Source organism: Callorhinchus milii, unplaced genomic scaffold (assembly GCF_018977255.1).
Source record: "Callorhinchus milii isolate IMCB2004 unplaced genomic scaffold, IMCB_Cmil_1.0 Scaffold24, whole genome shotgun sequence".
In the NCBI taxonomy this organism is placed as follows: domain Eukaryota; kingdom Metazoa; phylum Chordata; class Chondrichthyes; order Chimaeriformes; family Callorhinchidae; genus Callorhinchus; species Callorhinchus milii.
Genome location: NW_024704765.1, coordinates 9345961 through 9368286, shown reverse-complemented (window position 1 = coordinate 9368286; position 22326 = coordinate 9345961). Strand labels below are relative to the sequence as shown.

At 48.7% G+C, this 22326-nt stretch overlaps 1 protein-coding gene across 2 annotated transcripts in view; it reads right to left on the bottom strand.

The window, feature by feature from the left end:
- tmem201 (transmembrane protein 201) overlaps nt 1-22326 on the bottom strand; it is a 33400-nt gene that overhangs the window by 4606 nt on the left and 6468 nt on the right. Inside the window, exons 2-8 of one of the 2 annotated variants that reach the window (XM_042343653.1) lie at nt 21815-21935; nt 21049-21243; nt 19211-19387; nt 17870-18258; nt 16221-16424; nt 6330-6550; nt 779-850 (exon numbers count right to left, since the gene is read on the bottom strand). In XM_042343653.1, the coding sequence (XP_042199587.1) occupies nt 779-850; nt 6330-6550; nt 16221-16424; nt 17870-18258; nt 19211-19387; nt 21049-21243; nt 21815-21935 (1379 nt within the window). Of the gene's footprint in view, nt 1-778; nt 851-6329; nt 6551-15931; nt 16425-17869; nt 18259-19210; nt 19388-21048; nt 21244-21814; nt 21936-22326 lie in introns of those variants that run through there. The other variant, XM_042343654.1, reaches the window with a different exon arrangement.

The window sequence follows — 22326 nt, the reverse complement described above, 5'->3', positions numbered from 1 at the left end:
CAAGTTTCCTGTCAACTCCACTTAGATTTCTGTGAATGACTCATATTAATGAGCTCCTAAATCCTAACGAGGTTCCCCTACCCTCCATTACTTTACCGGCTGCAATGAACCGCGGGAAACCTAGTCCTAGTCACTGCCTGCGCAGTGTGGTTTCTTGATTAAGTCGGGCTTTATACAATTTGTACGGTTTTGCCTGCAACTCGGACTTTTACGTAAGTCACGTGAAATCTTACGGCCCCCGACTGACGCGACTTGGGTCAGTTTTACTGTATATCGATCTGCAAATTGAATGCCGACAACGCAGGGGTAAAAAAAAAAAACACAAAAGACTCCCTATAAACATCAGCGAAACCGAGACCGTCGATAATTTGCCTGTTTCGATTGTTTCCGAGCTTATTCTAACGCCCCGGCGGCGACAGGACAAGACGTGGGCTTCAAGAAGCTCAGCTTATAGCTGGCAATCTGGCTTTTACACGATGACCGAGGAGGGGCGGGAGAGGGGAGTCAGGAATCATTTGGATAATTAGAACGCTGGAACGCTTGTCAGCCAAATGCCTACGCTTCCTCTTGTTTTGGGGGAAGAGCAACTATTCGGCTTCTGGAGAGGAAAAAGAAACAAACCCTTAAGATGTCATCTCGACCCTGGTTGCAAGCTGGAGGCCAGTTTGCAACCCTCCCCTCTCTCCCCAATCATCCTATTCCTTCCCCCCTCTCCCACGTCACGCGCGAAACCAGACCGTTTAACGATGTATTATCGTGTGGCTTCGCAAACACTGACCTGACGGAGGGGAATCCTTGCACACGAGCGTGTGGGAGGGCGGACGGCTCCCGCTGAACAAGTAGCCAGAATCTGTGGTGGGAGAAAGGGACAGAAGAGCTCGGTCGCCTGAATTACTCTGCGCCCGTTAAGACGGCTTAACGCAAGCCGGACGCGAAATATGCTGCACACGGCAAAAAGCTCAGCCGATGCCGTTTACACCCCTTAAAACCTGCCGAGTGTTCAAAGGGCGATTTGCACACAACCCTTCGTCATCCAGTTAATCAGTGAACGGCATTTGCGAGTTGAAGAGTTTCTAAATTCCCTCTGGTACACACGGTTTACACGCAGTGCACTAATGCACTTCCATTTACACTGGGTTTACACACAGCCCATAAACACAGCAGCCTCTTCTGCACACGGTGAGTGTTGAAGACTTTTCTCTCTGGCCAGGATATTTTCACAGATATAACATGACTGCGCCCCCACCTCACAAAAGTTCTGAATAATGAATATTTTTCACCCGCAAGGTATGACACGATAATAATCCTTGCGTTAGCTATCGTGCCTGATCACGTTGTTGAGACGTCTCGAAGAATATGCTGTGAAGGGAACAATCGAATTGGCTGTAATATTTTGTCAACAGACACAGTTAATCCACTTTACAGTATATATTCCGTGAAGCCCTTTGAGTGGTCTCGAAGACGGGATAAGGCGCGAGATCAAGTGCGAGGATTATTATTCTAATGGTCATTTGCACCTTGTTTGCGAAGCCTTGCCTTTGCCTAGGAATTCAAGCAAAGGATGTGCTTACATTCCTCGCGCCCTGGTCTGCTCAGGTTCCTGTCAGGTGTGCGTCTGCATCTGCTGATCGAAGCCGGCCTGAGGAATGCTCCCCCCCNGCCTTGCTCCACCCAGGGAACAATTGGGGGGCAAACACCTGCAGGTCAACGGTCAAGGGGTCCCTTCCTTAAAAGCATCCAGGGTTGAAAGCTGCGGGTTATTTATCAAAGCTCTGGAACCTGTCGGTGCAGACGGGGCTGTGTATTCTTGACCTTCACCTGCAGCCTGCGAGCGAACAAGCTTTGACCCAGCGCCGTAGTAGTCTTTGTAACGGACTTTGGGAGGATCTCCTGCCACACGAGTCAATGAACCTCGACAGACACACACACACTCATTGAAAGCTAAACAGAAGTCGGTCAAATATTTTTCCAACTACATCCACCCAAAAAGGGTACAATGAGGATACAATGCAGATAATCCTGTTCCCACAGCGCCCCCTCCGACCCCACCACATCCCCCACTGCCATAGCTGAAATACCAAGCCATCCTGCAACACAGCTGCCCGGCCAAACAAGAGACACACAAACAGTTAAGAATTTGCTCGCCCCCCCACCTCTCGTGCAGCCATTGCTTCTCTTTCAACTACGGAACGATTGGGGAAGATCTCTTCGGATCAGGCAACCTGACAGTCTGCTGAGCAAAGCAGGCACGTTCCACCTGCCCCCATTGTACCGAGCTGATCACAGCCTTGTCAACAGCCTTTATCCTCTGCCCGGCTCGACAATTTATCACCATCTTTCCTGGCAGGGCCTTCGAGCAAATAGGGGCTGTAAACCTGACTGCAGTTTCCGAACCAATGCTAAACCCTTTATAAGGGCAGCTGTCAGCCCAAGGTCATAAATCAATACATAGAACACACGTGCAAACACGCTACATCATACACGCTATATATACACACCTCACTCACAATATAAGGTTACACACACCAATCACGAATGGAATTTCCCCCATTAGAATCGCACATCGCCAAAGATACAACGCGCAACTCTGAATTGAATTTTACTTGCGTGCATATTGTGTGTGTGTGTGTATATATATATATATATATATATATATATCTCAGCGTAGTTTCACTTGACTTGCCAGTGCTGTGCTGGGGGCGGGAGGAAGAGGGGGGTGGGGGGAAAAGAGCACTGCATTATCAAGGTGTCATCCTCTGGACGAAACGTTAAAACTGTTTGGGTGAACATTAAAATCCTCACAACCAGAGATGCACACACACACAAATATAGATTCGTACCACAAATACATGTGAACTCAAGTACACGCAACACACAGTCAAACACATACTCAAATACACGTGTACAGCGCCTTGGGACGTCCTCCTGACGTGAAAGGCGCTATATAAATGTGATCTGTTGGTGCGCGCCGCACACACACACACACACATACACACACACATACATATCTGTAGCACAAGTACACAAACGTACACACAGGTACTAATGATACAAGTACACATAACACACATATACGCACACACAGGGTCACGAGCGGTTCAATGCGATTCACAAGCGCCAACCATTTATATGGGAAAGTGGAGAAAGCTGCCTGCCTGCCCGCACTTGTGAAGCAAACCAGGAATGGTAGCAATGTCATCCATCAGCAAACCTGAATCTGCCCTGGGCGTCTTGACACCCACTTACAGCCAATCTGAGGCCGATGACAGATTAAACCAGGATGCTTTACTCTGAAGTGGGTCCTCTCTCTCTCTCTCTCAATTTACACCAGGGATTTCAGGCTGAACAAACTCCCAGCCCCACGTCTGGGGAACCAGTCGGTGGAAGCCACCACAGAGGTCAGCCCCATGGGTTCCCGGCTCTGAGGTTTGGTGCCAACGGATTAGGCGTCCGTCTGTCCGGACAGAGACGCAGCGGCAGGAGTGAGTGGCTGAAAGACACCAGTCATTAGGCTACTGTTGGCTCTTTAACCACTGTAGAGAAAGACCTCAGCAGCTTTGGTTGCATTCCCTCCCCTCCTCCTCCCCTGGCGGACTCCGCAACAAGGGGGTACATTCGGAAACAAACCTCATTAGCGACGGCTGATGACCTCGAGGGTGTTGCTGTGACTGCAAAGCGAGGCTGTTGTTGACTGGGTGGGAAGAACCTGTTATAATAATAATAATAATCCTTGCATTTGATATAGTGCCTTATCATGTCATTGAGACATCTCAAAGGGCTTCACAGGATGCACTGTAAAATGAATTGACTGCGTATTGTTTTATGGACGAAACATGGCAGCCAATTCCCCACAGCAGTGCCCCACAAACAATCGTGGATTGAGTGAGTGACCAGATTTATTTACTTATTTATTTTTGGGAAAGATTATTACCCCCGGAGAGCGATCCGTCAATCGACTAACAACCGGGTTCCTACTTACTATTAGGCGAACAGAGGCGTGTGGAGGAAGGAAACTTGCCCAAAGTTTCACCCTGCCCGGGAATCAAACCCAGGTACCTCTCGCTAGAGAAGTGAGCCCTCTAACCCCTGAGCTAAAGGACTCCGCACTTTTGATCATGTTAAAGACAGACAGTTGGAACCCGCACATTAAGACAGGCTGGGCTGCTCTCAGCTTCCCGCAAGGTATACTTTACCCCCTGTGCAACCATCACGGCTCTCTGGGAGCTGAGTTATGTTCCTTGCATCACTGGGGAGGGGGGCGAGGGGCGGGGGGGGTCATTGGGTTATTTCAACACCATCAGCTGAGTGGTGCCAGTTGGACAGTTTGTGTGTGTGGGGGTGGGTGGGAAAGAGAGACATTATAAGTCTGAAATTTTCAGGAACTTAATACCACCAAAGTTACCTGAGCTTTACAACCCAACACCGTTTGCCCCCTCTCCCCTTCCCACCAACCCGACAAATCTCAGCTGCAAACTGGGGGGAGAATCCAAGATCCCAAGCTGTTATTTCTCATGAATAAACTATCGGGATCCTCGACAATGAGGAGGGAAGGAGGGAGGGAGGGTCACCTGCTAATTACTGTTGCGTTCACTTTTTGTAGTGGTTTCAGCTCTAGAACACAAACCTGGCTTTTAAAAATAATCTCAACACAAGACAGGTCTGTAGTTTCCTGGCGCAGTGCATTAATCACGCACACACACACGCGTGCACACACACACACACAGTGCCTTTCACATGGCGACCTGGAACTAATTAACGTCTAAGCTGACACTCGAGCGCAGTGTGGTGGGTGGGTGGGTGGTTGAGCTGATTGTTGGAGATGCTATCCTTCAATGAGGAGATAAACCAACTGTCTCGCCTGCGGCTCAAGTACCAGACTGAGTCATCGGAGGCGGGTTCTCATCTCTCACCCTTGTCATGACTAACTCGGGAAAACTGCAGCACTGTCTATTGAGTTTCAAAGAAAACCCACATCAAAACACCACACGTTAAGCGATGTGTGACAGGTATCTCACAGGAGATTTGCCCAACGCTGCATAAACAAACACGCTGGAACGGAATTAACCAGTTCGACACTGAATTTACCCGGTAACCTTCCCCTCGACTCTCGAGCACGGCGATAAGAGCGTAAGAATCTGCTGGAAGGATGAAGAGCAAGGTCTATCCAGTTTGCCTTCCACCCTCCAGGCAGTCGCTTGCACATATGTCGTATCCCAAACTATGTACTGTATCCCCAGATGGTATTTTCTAACAGAAATCGGTCTAATTTGTTCTAATTTGCTGCAAGTCCTCCTTGCGTGGGTCTGGAAATAGAATGCACGCTCTCTCTCTCTCTCTCCCCAGAGGGACGCACACTGCCTACCTAATTCCGTAGCGCATTAGGCACAGACTGGAAGGAGCCATGGCTTGCGGGACCCCAGAGTGTGCGTTAGGGATGTGTGTGTGTGGTTTAACCAGCTGAAAGCACATAGCTGGCCACTGAGTGCACAGCCTGGTTAAAAAAGTGTGTGTGGCAAAACCCCTAAATTAAGAGACGTAGCGCGTTGCTATTATTGGCAAATCTTCCAACGCAATTAATCCTCCTGTGCCGCCAGAAAGGGAATCATTTGGTGTTGGCGAAGATTTACAGTAAAGCAACTTTCCTTTGATGAGAACCACGAAATAGGAGCTTGAAGAAGTTCCTTGTAATAATTTTTGCTTCAATGTCTCTCTCAAGCGACAAGTGATGTGGATTTTTTTTTATTAATTCCCCCACCCCACAAACACACACACACAACTGCACAATAATAATAATGTAATAATAATCCTTGCAGTTGATATAGCACTTTGTCGAGACGTCTCAAAGTGCTGCGCAGAATATACTGCAAAGTAGAGTGACCGTGTGTCTTGTGGGCGAAATGCGGTGGGCGATTGCGCACGGCAGCGTCCCTACAAAACAGTCACGGCTTGAGCGACCGATTTTGTTTCAAGCGATTATTACCCCCGGAAAAGCGATCCATCAGTCGACTGAACGAACAACCAGGTTCCTACTGACCGCTGGGTAAACGGAGGCGTGTGGAGTAAGGAAACTTGCCGAAGGTCTCGCCCTGTCCTGCCCGGAATCGAACCCCCGGGGTGGGTCCTCTCGCTTGCGAGGCGAGCGCTCTTAACCACGACACTACGGGGACCCCACTCGGAAAAACCAGCAGCGGCACAGACACGGGATGCGCGGCTGGAAGTCCCTCCAGTTGCCAGAGCAAACAAAAGGTGGAATCCCTTCAATTTCCTTTGCTCCCCAACGAACGAACGTCCGAACGGAGACTGACCGACCGACCAACCGACTGACTGACCTGCTCTGGTGAGAGACGGGACGGTTCCCAGCGACAGGGCTCGGCTGAGACGGCCAGGCAGGGAGGAGGGCGAGTTGCGTCTGGTGGTCCTGCACAGCTGCTGCCTGGCTAGCTGGGCGATGCTGGGTGGGATCGGGAGGGACGAGGGGGCAGTCGCTGGAGCGCAGGACGTCAGGGTTCCGCTGCTGTAGAAGGCGTTCACGGATTCGCCCGACAAGTACCTGAAAGACACAGAGAGCCGAGCTAAGACCACCGGCCGATTAGTCCGATTAATCATCGTCCTGGTAATGATGATCTTAATAAGCTTGGCATTCCGTACAGCCTTAACCCGTCGGCCTCGAAGCTCTTCAGCGTTGTAAAGGCTGGCGTACGAGCGGGTACCGGGCTCAAACCGATACCATAACGCTCTCGCCTTCCGAGGAAGAAGGTTGTGGGCTCAAGCCCCACATCGGAACTTTGAGTTTGCGGTTCAAGGCTGACAACAGCAACAACAAATGGCACATATTATATATAATATATATATATATATACACACAGCACCTTTCACAGCGGGAGGATGTCCCAAGGTGCTGGACAGTCAAGGGTTTGTTTGCAAAAGTGCTGGGTGGGTGGGGGGGGAGGGGGTTGCACTGTTGTAGTCTTACGAACGGTTCTTGCGGTGGATCCTGCGCTTGGATCGAATTAGCCATTCACTTCACGGCTGTTTTACGGGAAGTTGCTGTGCGTAAGCCGGATGCTACCTTCACCCACAAAATTCGCAGCCACTACACTCCACCGTACGTACAGTCAATCCTGTGAGACGTCCTCCTGACTCAGAAGGCACTGTGACATATGCAGGGGTGATTTCTGTGCAAAGAGCTGGAGAATTACTGGTGCAGCAAGTGGGGTTTTGACCAGGTGAGTAAGGAGATACTACTCCCCTCCTTCTCCCTCCACGCCCCACCGCTCGCAGCAAAGTGCAGTAATAATAATGATAATCCTTGCATTCGATTTAGCGTCTCATCACGTCGTTGAGACGTCTCAAAGCGCTTCACAGAATATACTGTTAAGTGGATTGACAAGTGTATTTTGCAGGGGAGAAGCCAATTATGCACAGCAATGTCTCACAAACAGCCGTGGACTCTCCCTCCCCCCCACCCGACATGAACCCCCCTCATTGCTCGGTCTTGGCAATTTCCCCCCCACCTCTCGGCGACCACCACAACAGGAGCCATTAGCTCCCACCCACAGAGAGCAGCGATGGCTGGTGTGTCTCTCTCTCTCTCTGTCTTTCTGACACACACTCAGACTATGGCTCACTTGCTTACTGTAACTGTACAGACTGAGGCGGGCGGAGGCAAACATGAAACGGTCCCGTGCCTTTCACACACACATTGGAGAAACTGCAAACCACTCAAACCACATTAGATAAGACGCCTCCTCTCAGATGAATCAATCGTCCCTTCAGATTTTCCGAACTCGCTGATGACGTGTTTTAATGTCTATAAAACGGTGAATGAGTTTTGGTGCAAACTGTGTGTGTTGGCGGTGGAGGGGGGGGGGGGGAAAGAGAATAGGGGAGAAAGCAGTGATATTATTACCATAAAAGAACAACATGAACAGCGAGGACTGTAACTGGCAATATTCTCGGCCTCTGTCGTACTCATTCGGAAAGTTAATAAAAGAACAACATGAACAGCGAGGACTGTAACTGGCAATATTCTCGGCCTCTGTCGCACTCATTCGGAAAGTTAATGTCACAATAACAAAACCATTCAGACCAGCGCATCCTGTCTGTACTGGTGCTCGCTCCCTCCACTGGAGCTCTCTACTCCAATCCCCTTCCCTGCTCTCCCGCCCCCATCGTGTCAGTGCAGGTCCAACCTCTAAGCACGGAAGGATCTTCCCCCACTCTCCCCCATTGGAAACCTGGCGCCCAACTACTTTTCTCAGTGAATCAAGGCCTTGAACGAGATGTCTGATCATTGATGAGGAGCACCTGTTTTTCAGGTCTTATAGAAACAACACGCCAATCGTAAAGCAACTTAAGATTTATACTACGCCTTTCACCAGATGTCTTTTGGGTCGATGGGGGGGAATGGAGAGAGGAGGGATTTATATTATACCATGTCTTAACCACCGCTAAATACACAGTCATTGGAATTAACAGTACATTCTGCAAACTGCTCTGTGACACTTCAATGATATGGTATAAGGCGCTGTTCCAAATACAAGGATTATTATTATATACAGAAATCAATCTACTACTGTTTGGGGGACACTGTGTGCTGTGTGCAATTGGCTGCTGTGTTTCGCCCACAAAATATACAGTCAATCCACTTTACAATATATCCCGTGAAGCGCTTTGAGACGTCTCAACGACCCGATAAGACTCTATAACAAATGCAAGGATTATTTATTTATTTATTATGTAACCCACTGGGGTTGAATCATACAACCCTATCTGACTTGCCATTTGACACAAACACCCACACGAAAAGTCAAAGTGTTTCAAGTTTCCATGATGCCTAAAGCAGATTTCATACAACACTGTTGACAACAGCAACAGCAGCGACAGACTCAATGGCTTGTGTCTTCCAGGCACAATTCATGACAGCGTTACCAAAAGAGACCGGATAATCCTGGAGCGCATTCGTGACAGAAACGGCAAGTAAACCGGAAAACTATGCACAATAGATCCAGCCGCTAACACGCTGCTCTCCAACAAGATGACTAGTGTGCACTCTGCTCAGTGAATTGCTCCGAACTCACACACAAATGATCAGTTTCCAGGACTTCTCAAAAAAAAAAAACTTTTTTTGGCCACTCATCGTCGCATCCCGATCTCACAACGTGATTACCAGCAGCTCGCTCACTTGTCCAGGAACCACATCCCTGAACACCACACTCTTCACGAACAGAAACAACAACACATGACATTTAATGCAGCGCCTTTCGCCGCGTGGGAAGGACGTCTCGAGGTGCTGAAGGGAAAGGAAGGGGCAAGGCTCGCGGAACAAGAACAGCGGTGAGAAGAAACAAACAACTGGTATTTCCATAACCCCGGGACCGTACTGAAACACGACCTCCCTCAACACAGCACCCCCTCCGTCATTGCATTAGGAGGGCACCGGCTGCCGTGTTCGCCTGCAAAATACACAGTCACTACACGGCAAAATCCTAGGAAGCGCTTTGCCGACGATGTTACAAGGAGCTGCACCAGATGCAAAGATTATTATTTTTTTTTAAACTCAGCGACGGTTCATCTGATGGTCTCAGGTGCAGTGTTGCCACCGTGTGGTGACAAGTACATCTGTCCTCCTCTTAAACCCACCAAGTCAGTCGGTCGTTCAAGTCGTTAACGATTCTAAACCTCAGACAGAATAACAAGAGGCATTGTGTGTGCAAGTCAGACAAGAGTGTGACTCTTACAAGATTAAACCTCTACTTTCTCTCTCTCTCTTTCACACACACACACACACAGACTGTGCAGTGCTGGAGCTGAAAGCACAGTAAACCTCACTCGCAGAAGTCGTATCGTTTAACATGACTTATGCAAAGCTTGAGTTATGTCAAACTTGCACAGAATATAAACTCTTAAACGGGACTTGGGCAGAAGTACGACTTTGGCGATTATACGATCAGGTTTACGCAAGATTTACTTGTATGTAATTTACCAACCAGATGTCTCTACTCTCGGCAGATCTCTGATTTTTTTTATATTCTTTCGGGATATTCACTCGCGACACTGACCCAGAAGGTCTCCCAAAAAGGTCAGCGAGGCAAAGATTTTTTTCCCTCCTCCATCTAACCTTTTACAACTAATTTCAAAGCGTAATTTTTATTCCCTGGTATTAATGCACTGACTCGGTCGATGTGTAAGACGATTTCTGTAAGATACTGGTTCCCTATACATCAAGCCCAAACCATAACATTCCCAAACCGTAACCTGACTACTGTATATATCACATCAGTTGTACGGTTTCTGAAAGCAGTCCCTCAATCATCTATCTTTCAGTGTGAAATGCCACACATACACTCACACACACACGCACACTGTGTGTGGTTATCAATTGCTCTCAATTCCCTTGGACATGTGCTCTCTTCAGTTCCTGCCTCCTGCTCTGCTCTGAAGCTTCGAATGAGACCTTAAACCGAGGTCCCATCTGTGCTCGATCTGGTGAAGATTTCAACGGCACCGAGGCTCGCACATCTCAAAGCGCTTCAGAGGATTTTCTTTTTTTTTAAAACGTCCCACAAACAGCCGAGAAGTGAAAGGCAACACCAGTGGGAAATCACCATTACTGTAGTGTTTTTGCCTGCAACTGACTAGCGGAGACTAATTGAAAGAACGTTATGACACGTGCCGTCAGAATACAGAGCTGCCTTCTGACTGGAAACACTTTAGAGCCAGCTCAGAAAGAGTGAGGAAGACGGGTGTGTTCTTATAGCCTTATCTCGTTGAATCACCTCAAATCAAAGCTCCCAGGTAATTAATGTCAAGTGTTTTTGTAAGCAAACACAGTAGTAATTTGCGTCATCCATAGTCACGATTCTCGAGCTAACAATGGAGATTGCGAGTTGTCTTTTATGCGTTGGAATATTGTCGTGTGATCTTCGACATCCACCCGAAGACACACAGGTGGGACCTAAGTTTAAACGCCTCATCCACAACGAGACACTTCCAACAATTCCGAGTCCTCGCCTCACAAGCGAGAGGACCCCTGGGTTCGATTCCCTGCCGGGCGAAACATTGGCCAAATTCCTTATTCCACGAGCACACACGCCTCCGTTTACCTAGCAGCAAGTAGGAACTCAGTTGTTCATCGCTTGGCGGATCGCTTTTCCGGGGATAATAATCTTTTAAAAAAAATAATAATTTGGTCACTCAATTCCACTGCTGTTTGCGGGGACGCTGCTGTGCGCAATTGGCTGCCGCGTTTCGCCCACAAAATGTACAGTCAATTCACTTTACAGTATATTCTGGGAAGCGCTTTGAGACGTCTCAAAGACGTGATATAAGGCGCTATATCAAATGCGAGGATTATTGTTAATGGGACATTAGATTGCTACGTCAGCCTGCAGCGACCCGTGAGCTCAACAACTACTTGCAATTACACAGCGACCTTCACACAGGGAAGCTTCTGATGTAGGGCTTGATCCTCCAAGCTTTCACATGTCGTGAAAGAGACAGACAAAAAAACAGGAGAGCGAGAGAGAGAAGACTTCACAACTCATTATCCGCGCCCCCCNTCCCATGTCTGGGTCAATTCCCTGTGTTAGTGCCCTGTCCCTAACACTGCCATCTCCTCCAGCCTTACAGTCCTGCTCCCTCCTCTCTTCCTATTCCGAGTCTCCTCAGACCTCAATCCTCCGCCAACGAAGCCAAGCACGTCAGTCAAAGAGAACGCTCTTCCAACACTGCCTTCTCTTCAAACTAACTCTACTTTCTCCGCCGTCAAAAAACCTTTGGTCAACTTCTTTCCTTCAACGTCTCTTCTCCCCACTTGGCTTGCCAGCAGCACTGGGTCCCCTTTAACTGAAAGGAACCACACAAGGGGTCAGCCTTATGGAGGGAGGAGGATGAAAAATTCTCCAGCGGAAGCACATCGTTAGAAGATCGCTTGTCTGGCTGCTGTTTAGTTAGTTAGTTGCTGCCTTTGGTTCACTTCCACTTGCAGATAATTTCATTCCACTAAGTGCTTCGAGAGTTGTTCCTTTTAATTTTTAAAAAGGTGAAAGACATTTTTATATAAAAACGGTTAAAACGCCTCCTGCATTTGAACTTGCGAACTGCCACAATTTACGGGATTGAGAATGTATAAAGCAAAACATCTAAAACGCGGTCGAAAAGAATTTTTTTAAAAAATGCGTGTGTGTGTGTGCGATGCTGGGGATGGATGTGCTATGAAGTTTACCCGGCAGTAAGTAGGAACCCGGTTGTCAGCTCATTGGGCGGATGGCTTTTCCAGGGACAATAATTCCTTCGAAAAAAATAATAATAATATGGCCACTGAACCCACGACTGTTTGTGAGGGAACGCTGCTGTGCGCAATTGGCTGCCGCGTGTTGCCCACAAAGTACAGTCAATTCACTTTGCAGTGTAGTCTGTGAAGCGCTTTGAGACGTCTCGAAGACGTGATGAGGCGCCATATCAAATGCGAGGATTATTATTATTATTATCATTATTATTATGATGTCCTGATGGGAGACAATCCTCATCGTGTGGCTGTACAAGCACGACTGCCGCTATCTTTCCCTTCACCCCCACGTGCCGACTGAGTGCAGGAATTGCTTTGCAATTTATCCTCTTTATCCTAGAACACGTCTCCATAGAACTCAATACAGGGGAAATCTCAGGCCACGACCTACCATATCACTCGGGGTGGGGGGGGGGGTGTGAGGGGGAAAACAAGAGGCTCAGAGAGCGCGAGAGTGAACAAACAGCCAATGGATTCAACCCAGTCTCCACACGTCCAAACAGGTTGCTAATGCTGCTGTCATCCTTATATCCCCTACAGCCATAACAGCTCGTCTCAAACAGTTTAGGTGGAAGAGCAAGGAGGTTGCGGGGAAATAAAAAGCTTTGTTGTGTTTGTTGCACATTGCTGTGTGAAAAATCGCTGCCACACCAACCTACCTACCCCCCCACCACCAAAACACAGTCACTAGGCACGACAGTGATCACCGCGAAGCACTTTTTGACACAAAAGCGGACTTGGGAGTGTTTTCCAGTGTAAAACACGGTAGTTTTCGCCATCGTTAACACAGGAAGGAAGGACTGATTCATGTCAAGGCTCCGTGGGTTTCTCTCCGTGAGATTCGACTTGTGAAATAAATGTCATGCTGGGTACATAAGCGAATGATATTCTTTAGTTGATTGTAGATAAAGAGTTTATTTAAAAAATGCGCTGCTACATATAAACCTACAATGAACTTCACTTGCACTGCACACCATACAGCTTTCACCTACTGGGCGGGTGAATAGATTTCAGTGGAGTGAAAAAAATTAAGTCAAAGCAAAGCGAGTGCATGTTTTTTTTTGGTTATCGTATAGTTTTAAAAAAAAGGCACAAAAAAGAGACAGAATAAAAGGTTTTCGAAGGGGAAGGGGAGGGGAAGAGACAGGGGGAAATAAACGACAGTGGCACTTTTGAAATGATTTTAGCAAACTTTAGCAAAACATTTGTCAAACAGATTATATAAAAACAAAATCACAAGAGGTGAGAGAGAAAGCAGGAAAAAAAACTAAAACACACCCTTTTGAATGCTGAGTTTTGTATGCGTGTGTGGGGGGGGGGGGGGGCGGGGGTGTGTGGGGGGGTTCAAGCAGAAGGCGATAAATTTAAACAGGATTCATCATTTTTTTAAAAAAAAGGAAAATATTTTAGGATCAAAAGGAAAGAAATGAAACACACGGATATTAAACTTCCCGGACAAAAATGGACACGAAAAGCCGACTCGATAGTAGGTTTCAAAAGGGAATCGGACAGGTACTTGCAAAGGAAGTAATTGCAGGGCTATGGAGTAAGAGCGGGGGAGTGGGACTATTTTTTTCAAAGAGCCGGTACAGGCACGATGGGCCGAATGGCCTCCTTCTGTGCTGTAAGATTCTACGGTGCTATGAAAAGTAGGCGCTGTTACAAGAATCTGGAAATACTGATTTCTGCCATTGTGATTAAATAGTGGAAATACTGAATTCTTCCAGTATGACTAAATAGTGGATTAAACAATAATAATATCATTATGGATTAAATACTGAATTAAGTCCTTTTTAAAAAAAGGAAAGATGGGGCACAAGTTACTTTTAATGCATCTTTCTTTTCTAAAACATTGACTACACTAAACGTCACTGTATCAATAAAGTGACGTGCTCCAGATAAATCACATTTCAATTATTTCTAAACGTGAACTCAACTAATCCAATTGGCGGTGGGGGGGCGTGGGGGGAGGAGGGAAAAACAAGAGATATAATAGAGGTTTTTTTTTGAGCAGGGAGGGGATTAAATTTGAAATATTATCATATTTCTGGATAAACACTGAGGGTCTGTTTCCCCGGTGGGAGAATCTATAACCAGGGGTCACAGTCTGAAAATTAAGGGTCAGCCTTTTAGAACAGAGTTGAGGAAACATTTCTTCACTCAGAGGGCAGTGACTTTATGGAATTCACTCCCCCAGAAGGGCTGTAGATGTCAGTCCTTCAACATCTTCAAGGCTGAGACTGAGAGATTTTTAAAAAACTGAGGGATTAGGGGATATGGGGAGAGAGCGGGTAATTAGAGTTAGGTCTGAAGATCAGCCGTGATCTTATCGAATGGTGGGGCACAGGCTCGAGGGGCCGAATGGCCGACTCCTGCTCCTAATTCTTATGTTCTTATGTTCATATTCTTTTCGCCTACAAAATACAGTCAATTCACTTCACAGTATATTCTGTGAAGCGCTTTGAGACGTCTCAACATGATAAAGTGCTGGATCAAATGCAAGGCTTATTGTTATTATTATTATATTCCAGCATTCAGAAGAGCTGAAGGCGAACACAAATCTCTCACGAAATGCGTCATCTGCAGATAGAAAGCGAAGAACTCAAGAGATAGCAATGGGTGAAGTGATGATGGGATCATCGAGAATCCCACCCTGGCTCAGCGACAGGACGGTTCTGGGAGGATTTTACATGCGCTGAGATCGCAGGCTGGCGACATTTTTAAAATACGTTGTCAAAAAGATTTTGCGGTGCAAGCCGCAGCCAAAACCAAAACCCCCTCGAGATTTCGTCACCTCACCCAGTCGCTAGTCTGAAGCCAAAGCTTTCACTAAAGAGCCAGAGATCTTATTGTGGACGGACAGTGGATTACTGCACACAGCACAATAAAGTATGTGCGTTGACACCAATAAGCTCTCCAACAGGCTTCGAAGTTAGGGGGTGCAGGTAAGGAAGGGAGGGAGGGAAGGGGTTCTCGAGAACAAGACACCGCCAGGCACCCCGCCCTCCCCCCACACACACACACACACGCGCACACACACACGCGTGCAATAAATATTTTTACAAGAGAAAATATGCTTTTTATAATAGTGTTACATAGACTTTAAACTAAGCTGTGGTGGTGCAGGTTAACACGTGTATCAGCTGGCTCGAGGGAAGAAGAAATGGCAAGTCACGCCTGTTTTCTAATCAATCAAGATTTCTAATTAATCAATGAATCTGAGAGGGGAGAAGTGATGTTTAACAATAGTGGGTTCAAGCGTCTTAAGAGCACGTTCTGCAGTGTTGGCCACAGACGTGATGTGTTTTTGGGACGGTTTCCTTCTGGGCTGAAAATTGTGGCGTTTCATATAATAAATTATTCCTCCCTGTGCAAGATATATCCCCCCCCCACCACCACACACAAGCGCGCACACACACAAGACACCCCCCCCTCCCCCCACCCCACATACACACACACACAAAATAAAGTCAATTAAAATGAAACGCCATTAAAGTTAGAAGATCTGTTATTTGGCTAAAAATTAAAATGAACGTGACCGACATTTTAACTTGCAAGTGCTTGATTTTAGGGATTCCTTTCATGCGTGGGGCGGGTGGGGGGGGTGTGGAAACAGAGAGGAAAAGGGGAACAGAGAGGGGGAAGGGAGTGGGGGGGAGAGAAAGGAAACAGAACTAGCCCAAAAGACGCACTAAAGCAGATGGGTTTGGTTCGAACACAACTGGAATTCGAGGTCGTGCCCAGGTCCGCAACTAATGTCGCTGCCCCTTTAAGATCCCGAAGGAAGAGGCGATCGGACGGACGGACGGACAGAAGCACGGATGGCGGGAGAGGCAGAACAGGAAACACACGCACGCGCACACACACACACACGCAACCACACGCACGCAGAGAGAGAGTTCAGCGTCCGCCACCGTTTCACTGTTCTGACCTTCGTGCCCGGCATCTCCTCTGGCCCGTGGATTTCCGTGTCGCCACCGACGCCGCGAATCCCGCCAGGCAACACAGGGCCGTGGCGCTGAGCTTCGCTGCGTCCAGCCAGGCGGGCGGGCCGCTCTGCAGGTACCTCTCGGCCAGGTGCAGACCCATCACCGACAGCCACAGGAGGGACGAAACCGAGTCGATCCTCCGCAGTCTGAGCTCAGGGGGAGGAAAAGAGAGCGTGGGTCGTTGGGCGTTCCGGCGGTTAACCCGCTCGTCTCTCGAGCGAGATAACTCTCCCCCCACTCCCCGGCTTCGATTCCCGGGCAAAACCTCAGTAAGTTTCCTTACTCCACGCGCCTCTGTTTGCCCGGTGGTGAGTAGGAACCCCGGTTGTTAATGTTGATGGCTTTCCGGGAGTGATAATCCCTCCGTTCAAACAAAATTTGGTCAGTGGCTGCCGCGTTTCGCCCGCAAAACACACAGTCACTCCACTCTACCCTATTACCCTGCCGAAGCTCTTTGGAGACTCTCAACGGAAGGCGAAAGCACAGCTGTTGATTTTGCAAGCTCCAAAGAGCGAGTGCGTAAAGGTCAGATGCATTTAATCACTGCGAGTGGTACCTAATCACCTTCAGGGCTTCTTAACTTCTCCGCCCTCTCTCCCCAACCCTTTTCCCTAAACAGACACGTCTTTCCTCTGCTCTTCACTTTTAACGAGACATTTGCTCAGGTGAATCACATTTTCCCGTCTGACACTGTGTCTGCCCCGGATTTGCCTTGTCAAGCACCTGCAACCTCACCAAAGCAAGAGGCCGGTGAGGCCTCCGGGCAGCTCAGTAGATACTGTTACCTTGCAAACCAACACCTCCAACCTCAGCAAATCACATCACATTTCTTGCAGACGCAGCACAATGACTGTGTAATAATAAGTCAAGAGTAATGATATTCCTTGCACTTGATACAGCCCCTAACTCACCCCTTCTGATAACTGAGCCCTTTTCCCTTGGAACGAGATTATCGGGAGTTTTACTTGAAGATAGTAGGGACGTAGGAAATCCTGGATGAAAAAAACAGACCGAGGTCCATCTAGATTGCCTTCTGCCATCCTGATCGTCGCTTGCTACAATAATGGAGAGGTTGATGGTGATGAATTCTGAATGGATTAGTCTAGAGCAGAGGGGAAAGCCTTGGGAACCTTGGATCCAAAGTTGTTTGGTTCGTCCAAGCCCTACTACACTTACTATTTGCAGGAGCACGGGGAAAGATGGGGAGTGGGACCGATTGGGTAGCTCTTGTAAAGAGCCAGCACAGGCATGATGGGCCGAATGGCCTCCTTCTGGCTGTAATATTCTACGATTCTATCTATATATATATATATCCACAGACTCTCAAATTGCTCCTAAACTGTCTCTCAACGAATTACTTTCTAAAAGAAATCGATCCAATTTGTATTTGAACCAATCGACTCCTTCTGCTTCCACCGTCTCCCGAGGGATGAAACGAGAAGAGATAGAGAGAGAAACACAGAGAGAGAGAGAGACAGAGAGAGAGAGACAGAAACAGAGAGAGAGAGAGACACAGAGAGAGACACAGAGACAGAGGGAGAGAGAGAGAGAGAGAGAGAAGGCGAGAAAAGAAACGGAGATGCCTGCCTACCTTATACGCCCGGCCAGGATGATGGCCAACAGGCAGGTGAAGAGGCCAGTGGAGACGATTGCCATCTGGTGGTCCTCGCCGTAGCTCCAGGCGGCTCGCAGGCCGGCCAGAGTGTCCTCCGGCAGCGCGCTCAGCAGCTCTTGCCAGAGGCTGACGTTGCGAGCGAGGTCGGGGCCCGGGTCGGTCCGGTTGCCGCCGTTGGTCGGTTGCGGAGCTGGGCTCGGCCCGGCGGCGACGGCTGCTGCTGCTCTCGTCTCGGCCGAGGGCGGGCGTGGGTCGAACGGACCCTCCCACAGCGCCAGGGCCAACAGCATGGCGCAGCTCACGAAGGCCAGGAACCGTAGGAATACCACGCGGATCGGAGTGGACAGGCCGGAGTAGTGGGAGCTCTGAGAGAGAGAGACAGAGAGAGAGAGAGACCGAATTCAAGACACTTAAAAGAGACTTGTAAGCGTGGTGGCTTGGCGTTGCTCGCCTCGAGAAGCAAGAGGACCCGGGAATGTCGTCGTTGAGACGCCTCAAAGCACTCCACGGGACATTTTTGGAGGAATCATTCGGGGTAAATTAACCTTTGGCCCAGATTCTTGCGAGCAACCCGGCGAGGGGCTCGGGTGTCATTTCCCTCGAGGTGAAATACAAAATGTTTGATCTTTTTCTTCCCCCCCCAGGGATTTGTGTGTGTGTGGGGGGGGGGGGGAAAGAAACCCTTCCTAGAAAACACGCAGACTCTTTTCCTGGCATCGTAGTCGCTGTTAAGCGTCCGGTAATGTATCCGCGACCGCACGTTTTTAACACCGAGTTTCTAACGCGATGTCCTTCTGCCGTCGTCCTGTCAAAACAGTGCCCGCGGCAGCGAATCCTGTGAAGAGCTTCGGGATGCTGTCAATCTCGTGGGGCGCTATTCGGGAGAGAGAAAGGGGTTTCTCTCTCTCGGTGTCCCAGCCAACAGTCTCCCCCCCACCACCTCCCCAATAAAAAATTGGTCACTCGTTTCATGGTTGTTTGTGGGACACTGCTGTGCTCAACACAGATTTACCTACAAATACGCAGTGCAGTCACTCTGTCTCACAGCAATGGGAAGCGCTTTGAGACGTCCGTCTGACGTGATAAGGCGCTATATCAAATGCAAGGATTATTATTAATTATTGCTAGTCGTAATAAGCAGAATAAGGGTTGTCTAGATTTGCTGAGCTGAACCAGGTTATAATTAATAATCGCAGCAGATAACGTTCCTAGCGACTTTATATAAAACCAAAAAATCTTTACTCCTAAGGTCTCGCCGACCTCCGGAACCTCTGCCCACCCCACCCCCACCACCCCAACCCCCCCCGCTACTCTTACCTGCACAAAAGTTTTGTCTGCTTCTCGATGCCGGAGCTGGTGATCGAAGAGAATGGCTCGGATCTGCCTGTCCTGGTGTTTGATGTAATACTCCACAGCCGTCTGACAGGGACGGCACAGCTTGTACGTCTGCTCCAGGTGGTGTTTGTACATCTCAATCTCGTCCTCGTACCTGTCCTGTCAACGGGAGCGGAAACCAGTCCTTCAAAACGAACTCAGGGCAGAGCGACCGCGCATTTGCCTCCGCACTTTAACCTGAACCCAACTCTCGCGCTCGCTCTCACGCGCAATCGCCCTTTAGATATTCCTCGGATACTCCTTTTCAAAGTGAATAATGCGGACGTAAATTAGCAAATAATCTTGATCGTTAATGGCTGCAGCAGTGTGAGAGAGAGAGAGAGAGAGAGAGGGAGAGAAAAGCAAGACCCAAAATAGACTTAAATCACAATGGAGTTCAGTGTTTAAGATGCGTTGTTGATGATTTATCATTGTATGAATCTGCGCAGCAAAGGAGCTGCCCTCAAAAGCAACGGGGGAAATGACGTCGACACCAACTTGCACTTATTAGCCATTGGATGTGGCCACTGGGAAGAACACCCTGAAGAGAAATCCACTTCCCGCTTTGGGAATATCGTACGAGACGAAGGAAAGACTAACTTGGCCCGTCACTGGATGAAAAGCCATCGGCCGAGGGGCAGTAGACGTGACCAGATCTTATCGCTCTCTACCTGCACCTGGTTACCCTTCAACGTGGAAACTTCTCCACGACCCGACTGCGCTTTAAACAACTCAGGAATTTCGGGATTAACGGAGGGGTGGCTGCGCAGTTCAATCCGGGCCTTCCTTCGCCTGAAATTGAACGGATCGCGGTCACGAGGTCAGAAAAAAAAGACATCCCTCCTTGTTTCTTAAGGCTTGACAGCTGTCGCCTCAACGGCAGTAATAATCCCTGCGTACGTCACGGGGTCGAGAACGCCTCGAAGTGCTTCACGGGGTGTGCTGCAAAGTGGAGTATTTTGCGGACGAGACGGGATTTCCTGAGCGACGGCTCCACGAAGCTCTTCGAAGATCTACTCCTGCTCGAGCTCCGTGGAGACTCTCAAAATGCTCCGGAGAAAGGCCAATGAGGATTAAGTCAAAGTAAAAGGTGACCAAAGTTCTCTCCCTCTCTCTCTCCCTCTCTCTTTTCAACGCCACCAATAACCTTGGGCACCGACGCACAACGCCTCCATCTGCAAACGCACGTCGTTACTGACTGGACCAAAGCACCCTTTGCTGTCCCCATTGATATCACTGCACTGCGCACGGTCCAACTATCCTCGGCGGTTGCAAAGGGACACGGGCTCGACGCACGACTTGAGTCAGTAGGTGTAGCGGGGATGAGCAGGAGGCTGAGCGGGTAGTGGATTGGGGGAGAAAGCAGGCGAGAAAGATAAAGAAGAGGCGTCGGTTTAACCAGTGGAACGGGATGAAAACACATTTACAATCAATCCACCTCGACAGTACACTCTCCACCAAAGCGCCACACTCGCACAGTAAGGGGCGAGACTGCACGAGCCTTCGAGCGTTTTATTTTTTGTAAAATATTTGAATCGCATAAGCCACTGATGTCCTTACAAGTCAATCACAGAGAGAGAGAGAGAAAAAACAGCCACAGTCCCCCAGATAAAACTGATCAATTACCTTTAGGGCTGTTTGAGGGAATGACAGTCCCAAATAAGATGAACACTAAGACCAAGTGGTGAGTGAACGATTCTTTCAACGATTCTTTCAACTGATAAAGAATTTTAAACCGCTTACAGGTTCAAAAAATAAATACAAATAAAAGTGTGTCCCACCTCATCTCTTGGTACGAAGGAAGCCAATTGTTTGACCTTCAGGGTTTGGTTGCTGTTGCACTTCTTGCAGAAGAGAAGCTGTCCGTTCGGCCACTGTTGGACCTTGCTCGCCTCCGTGGGACTTGTCCAACTGGTGACCATGTGATTCAGATGCTCCATGTACTGAGCAGGTATCGGCTTATTGTAGTCACCGTTCTGAGAGAACGGAACAGAAAGTACGTCAACGGGACTCGTCATCAGGCAGTGACTAGAGGGCGTCTGTTTAAGACGGCGAGCAAACAATAATAATAATAACCCTCGCCTTCGATCACGTCGTTGAAAGCGCTTCACAGAATAGACTGTAAAGCGAATTGATTGACGGCACACGGAGCGAGTGAGCAATTTTATTTGGGGCGACTGTTGGCCAGGACACCGGGAACGAGCAACTAAACTCCCTCCTCTTTTCCAACGGCCGATCGCAGCGGCAGAGCCGGAATAATCTTTGCGTTGTGCGTAGCGCCTTATCACGTCGTTGAGACGTCTCGAAGCCGCTTCGCAGAACGTACCGGAAAGCGAATTGACTGCGTATTTCGCGGGCGAAACGCGGCAGCCAATTGCGCACAGCGGCGTCCGAACCAACAGTCGCGGTTTGAGTGATCCCCAACCTGGGAATCGAACCCGGGTCCTCTTGGATGCGAGGGGAGCCCACTGACCGCTACGAAGATTGGCACAAGGGACATGTCACCAGCCAGACCTGCGCTATTTCAGAAACCGCAGAGGATCTTACCTCCTGAAAGCCATTGTACTGCTCGCAGTTGGGACAGTCCCAGCAGTTCCTGTTGCCGTAGGGGACGGTCGTGTCCTGGCTGCAGAACCAGCAGTTCACCTCCACGTGAGTTGGCTTCTTCCTGCGGAAAGCAAAGGGAGAGTTTAAAAAAAAAAGTGGCCGGTTAATAAAAAAGGTTTCTTTGCAACACGCACCCAATCCTCTCCTTCGGATGAGATGTAAAGCCCAGGTCCTGTCTGCGCCTGTGCAGGTGGACGATAACTGATCCCACAGCACTATTCGAAAAGCATTATACAATAATAATGCCAATAATCTTTGGTGTATCACTTCGGAAGGAAGGAACGTCTCAAAAGTGCTTCACGGGATTACTTTGACGTAATACGGCACGAGACCTAAAAATGCAATCTCTCTATCGACGCAGCTGAGCGCTTTATGGGAGAAAGCGGAGAGGGTGGAGGGGGAAGACACCGACAAACAATTAAGACAATTCAAGCAACGATTCTAAACCAAAT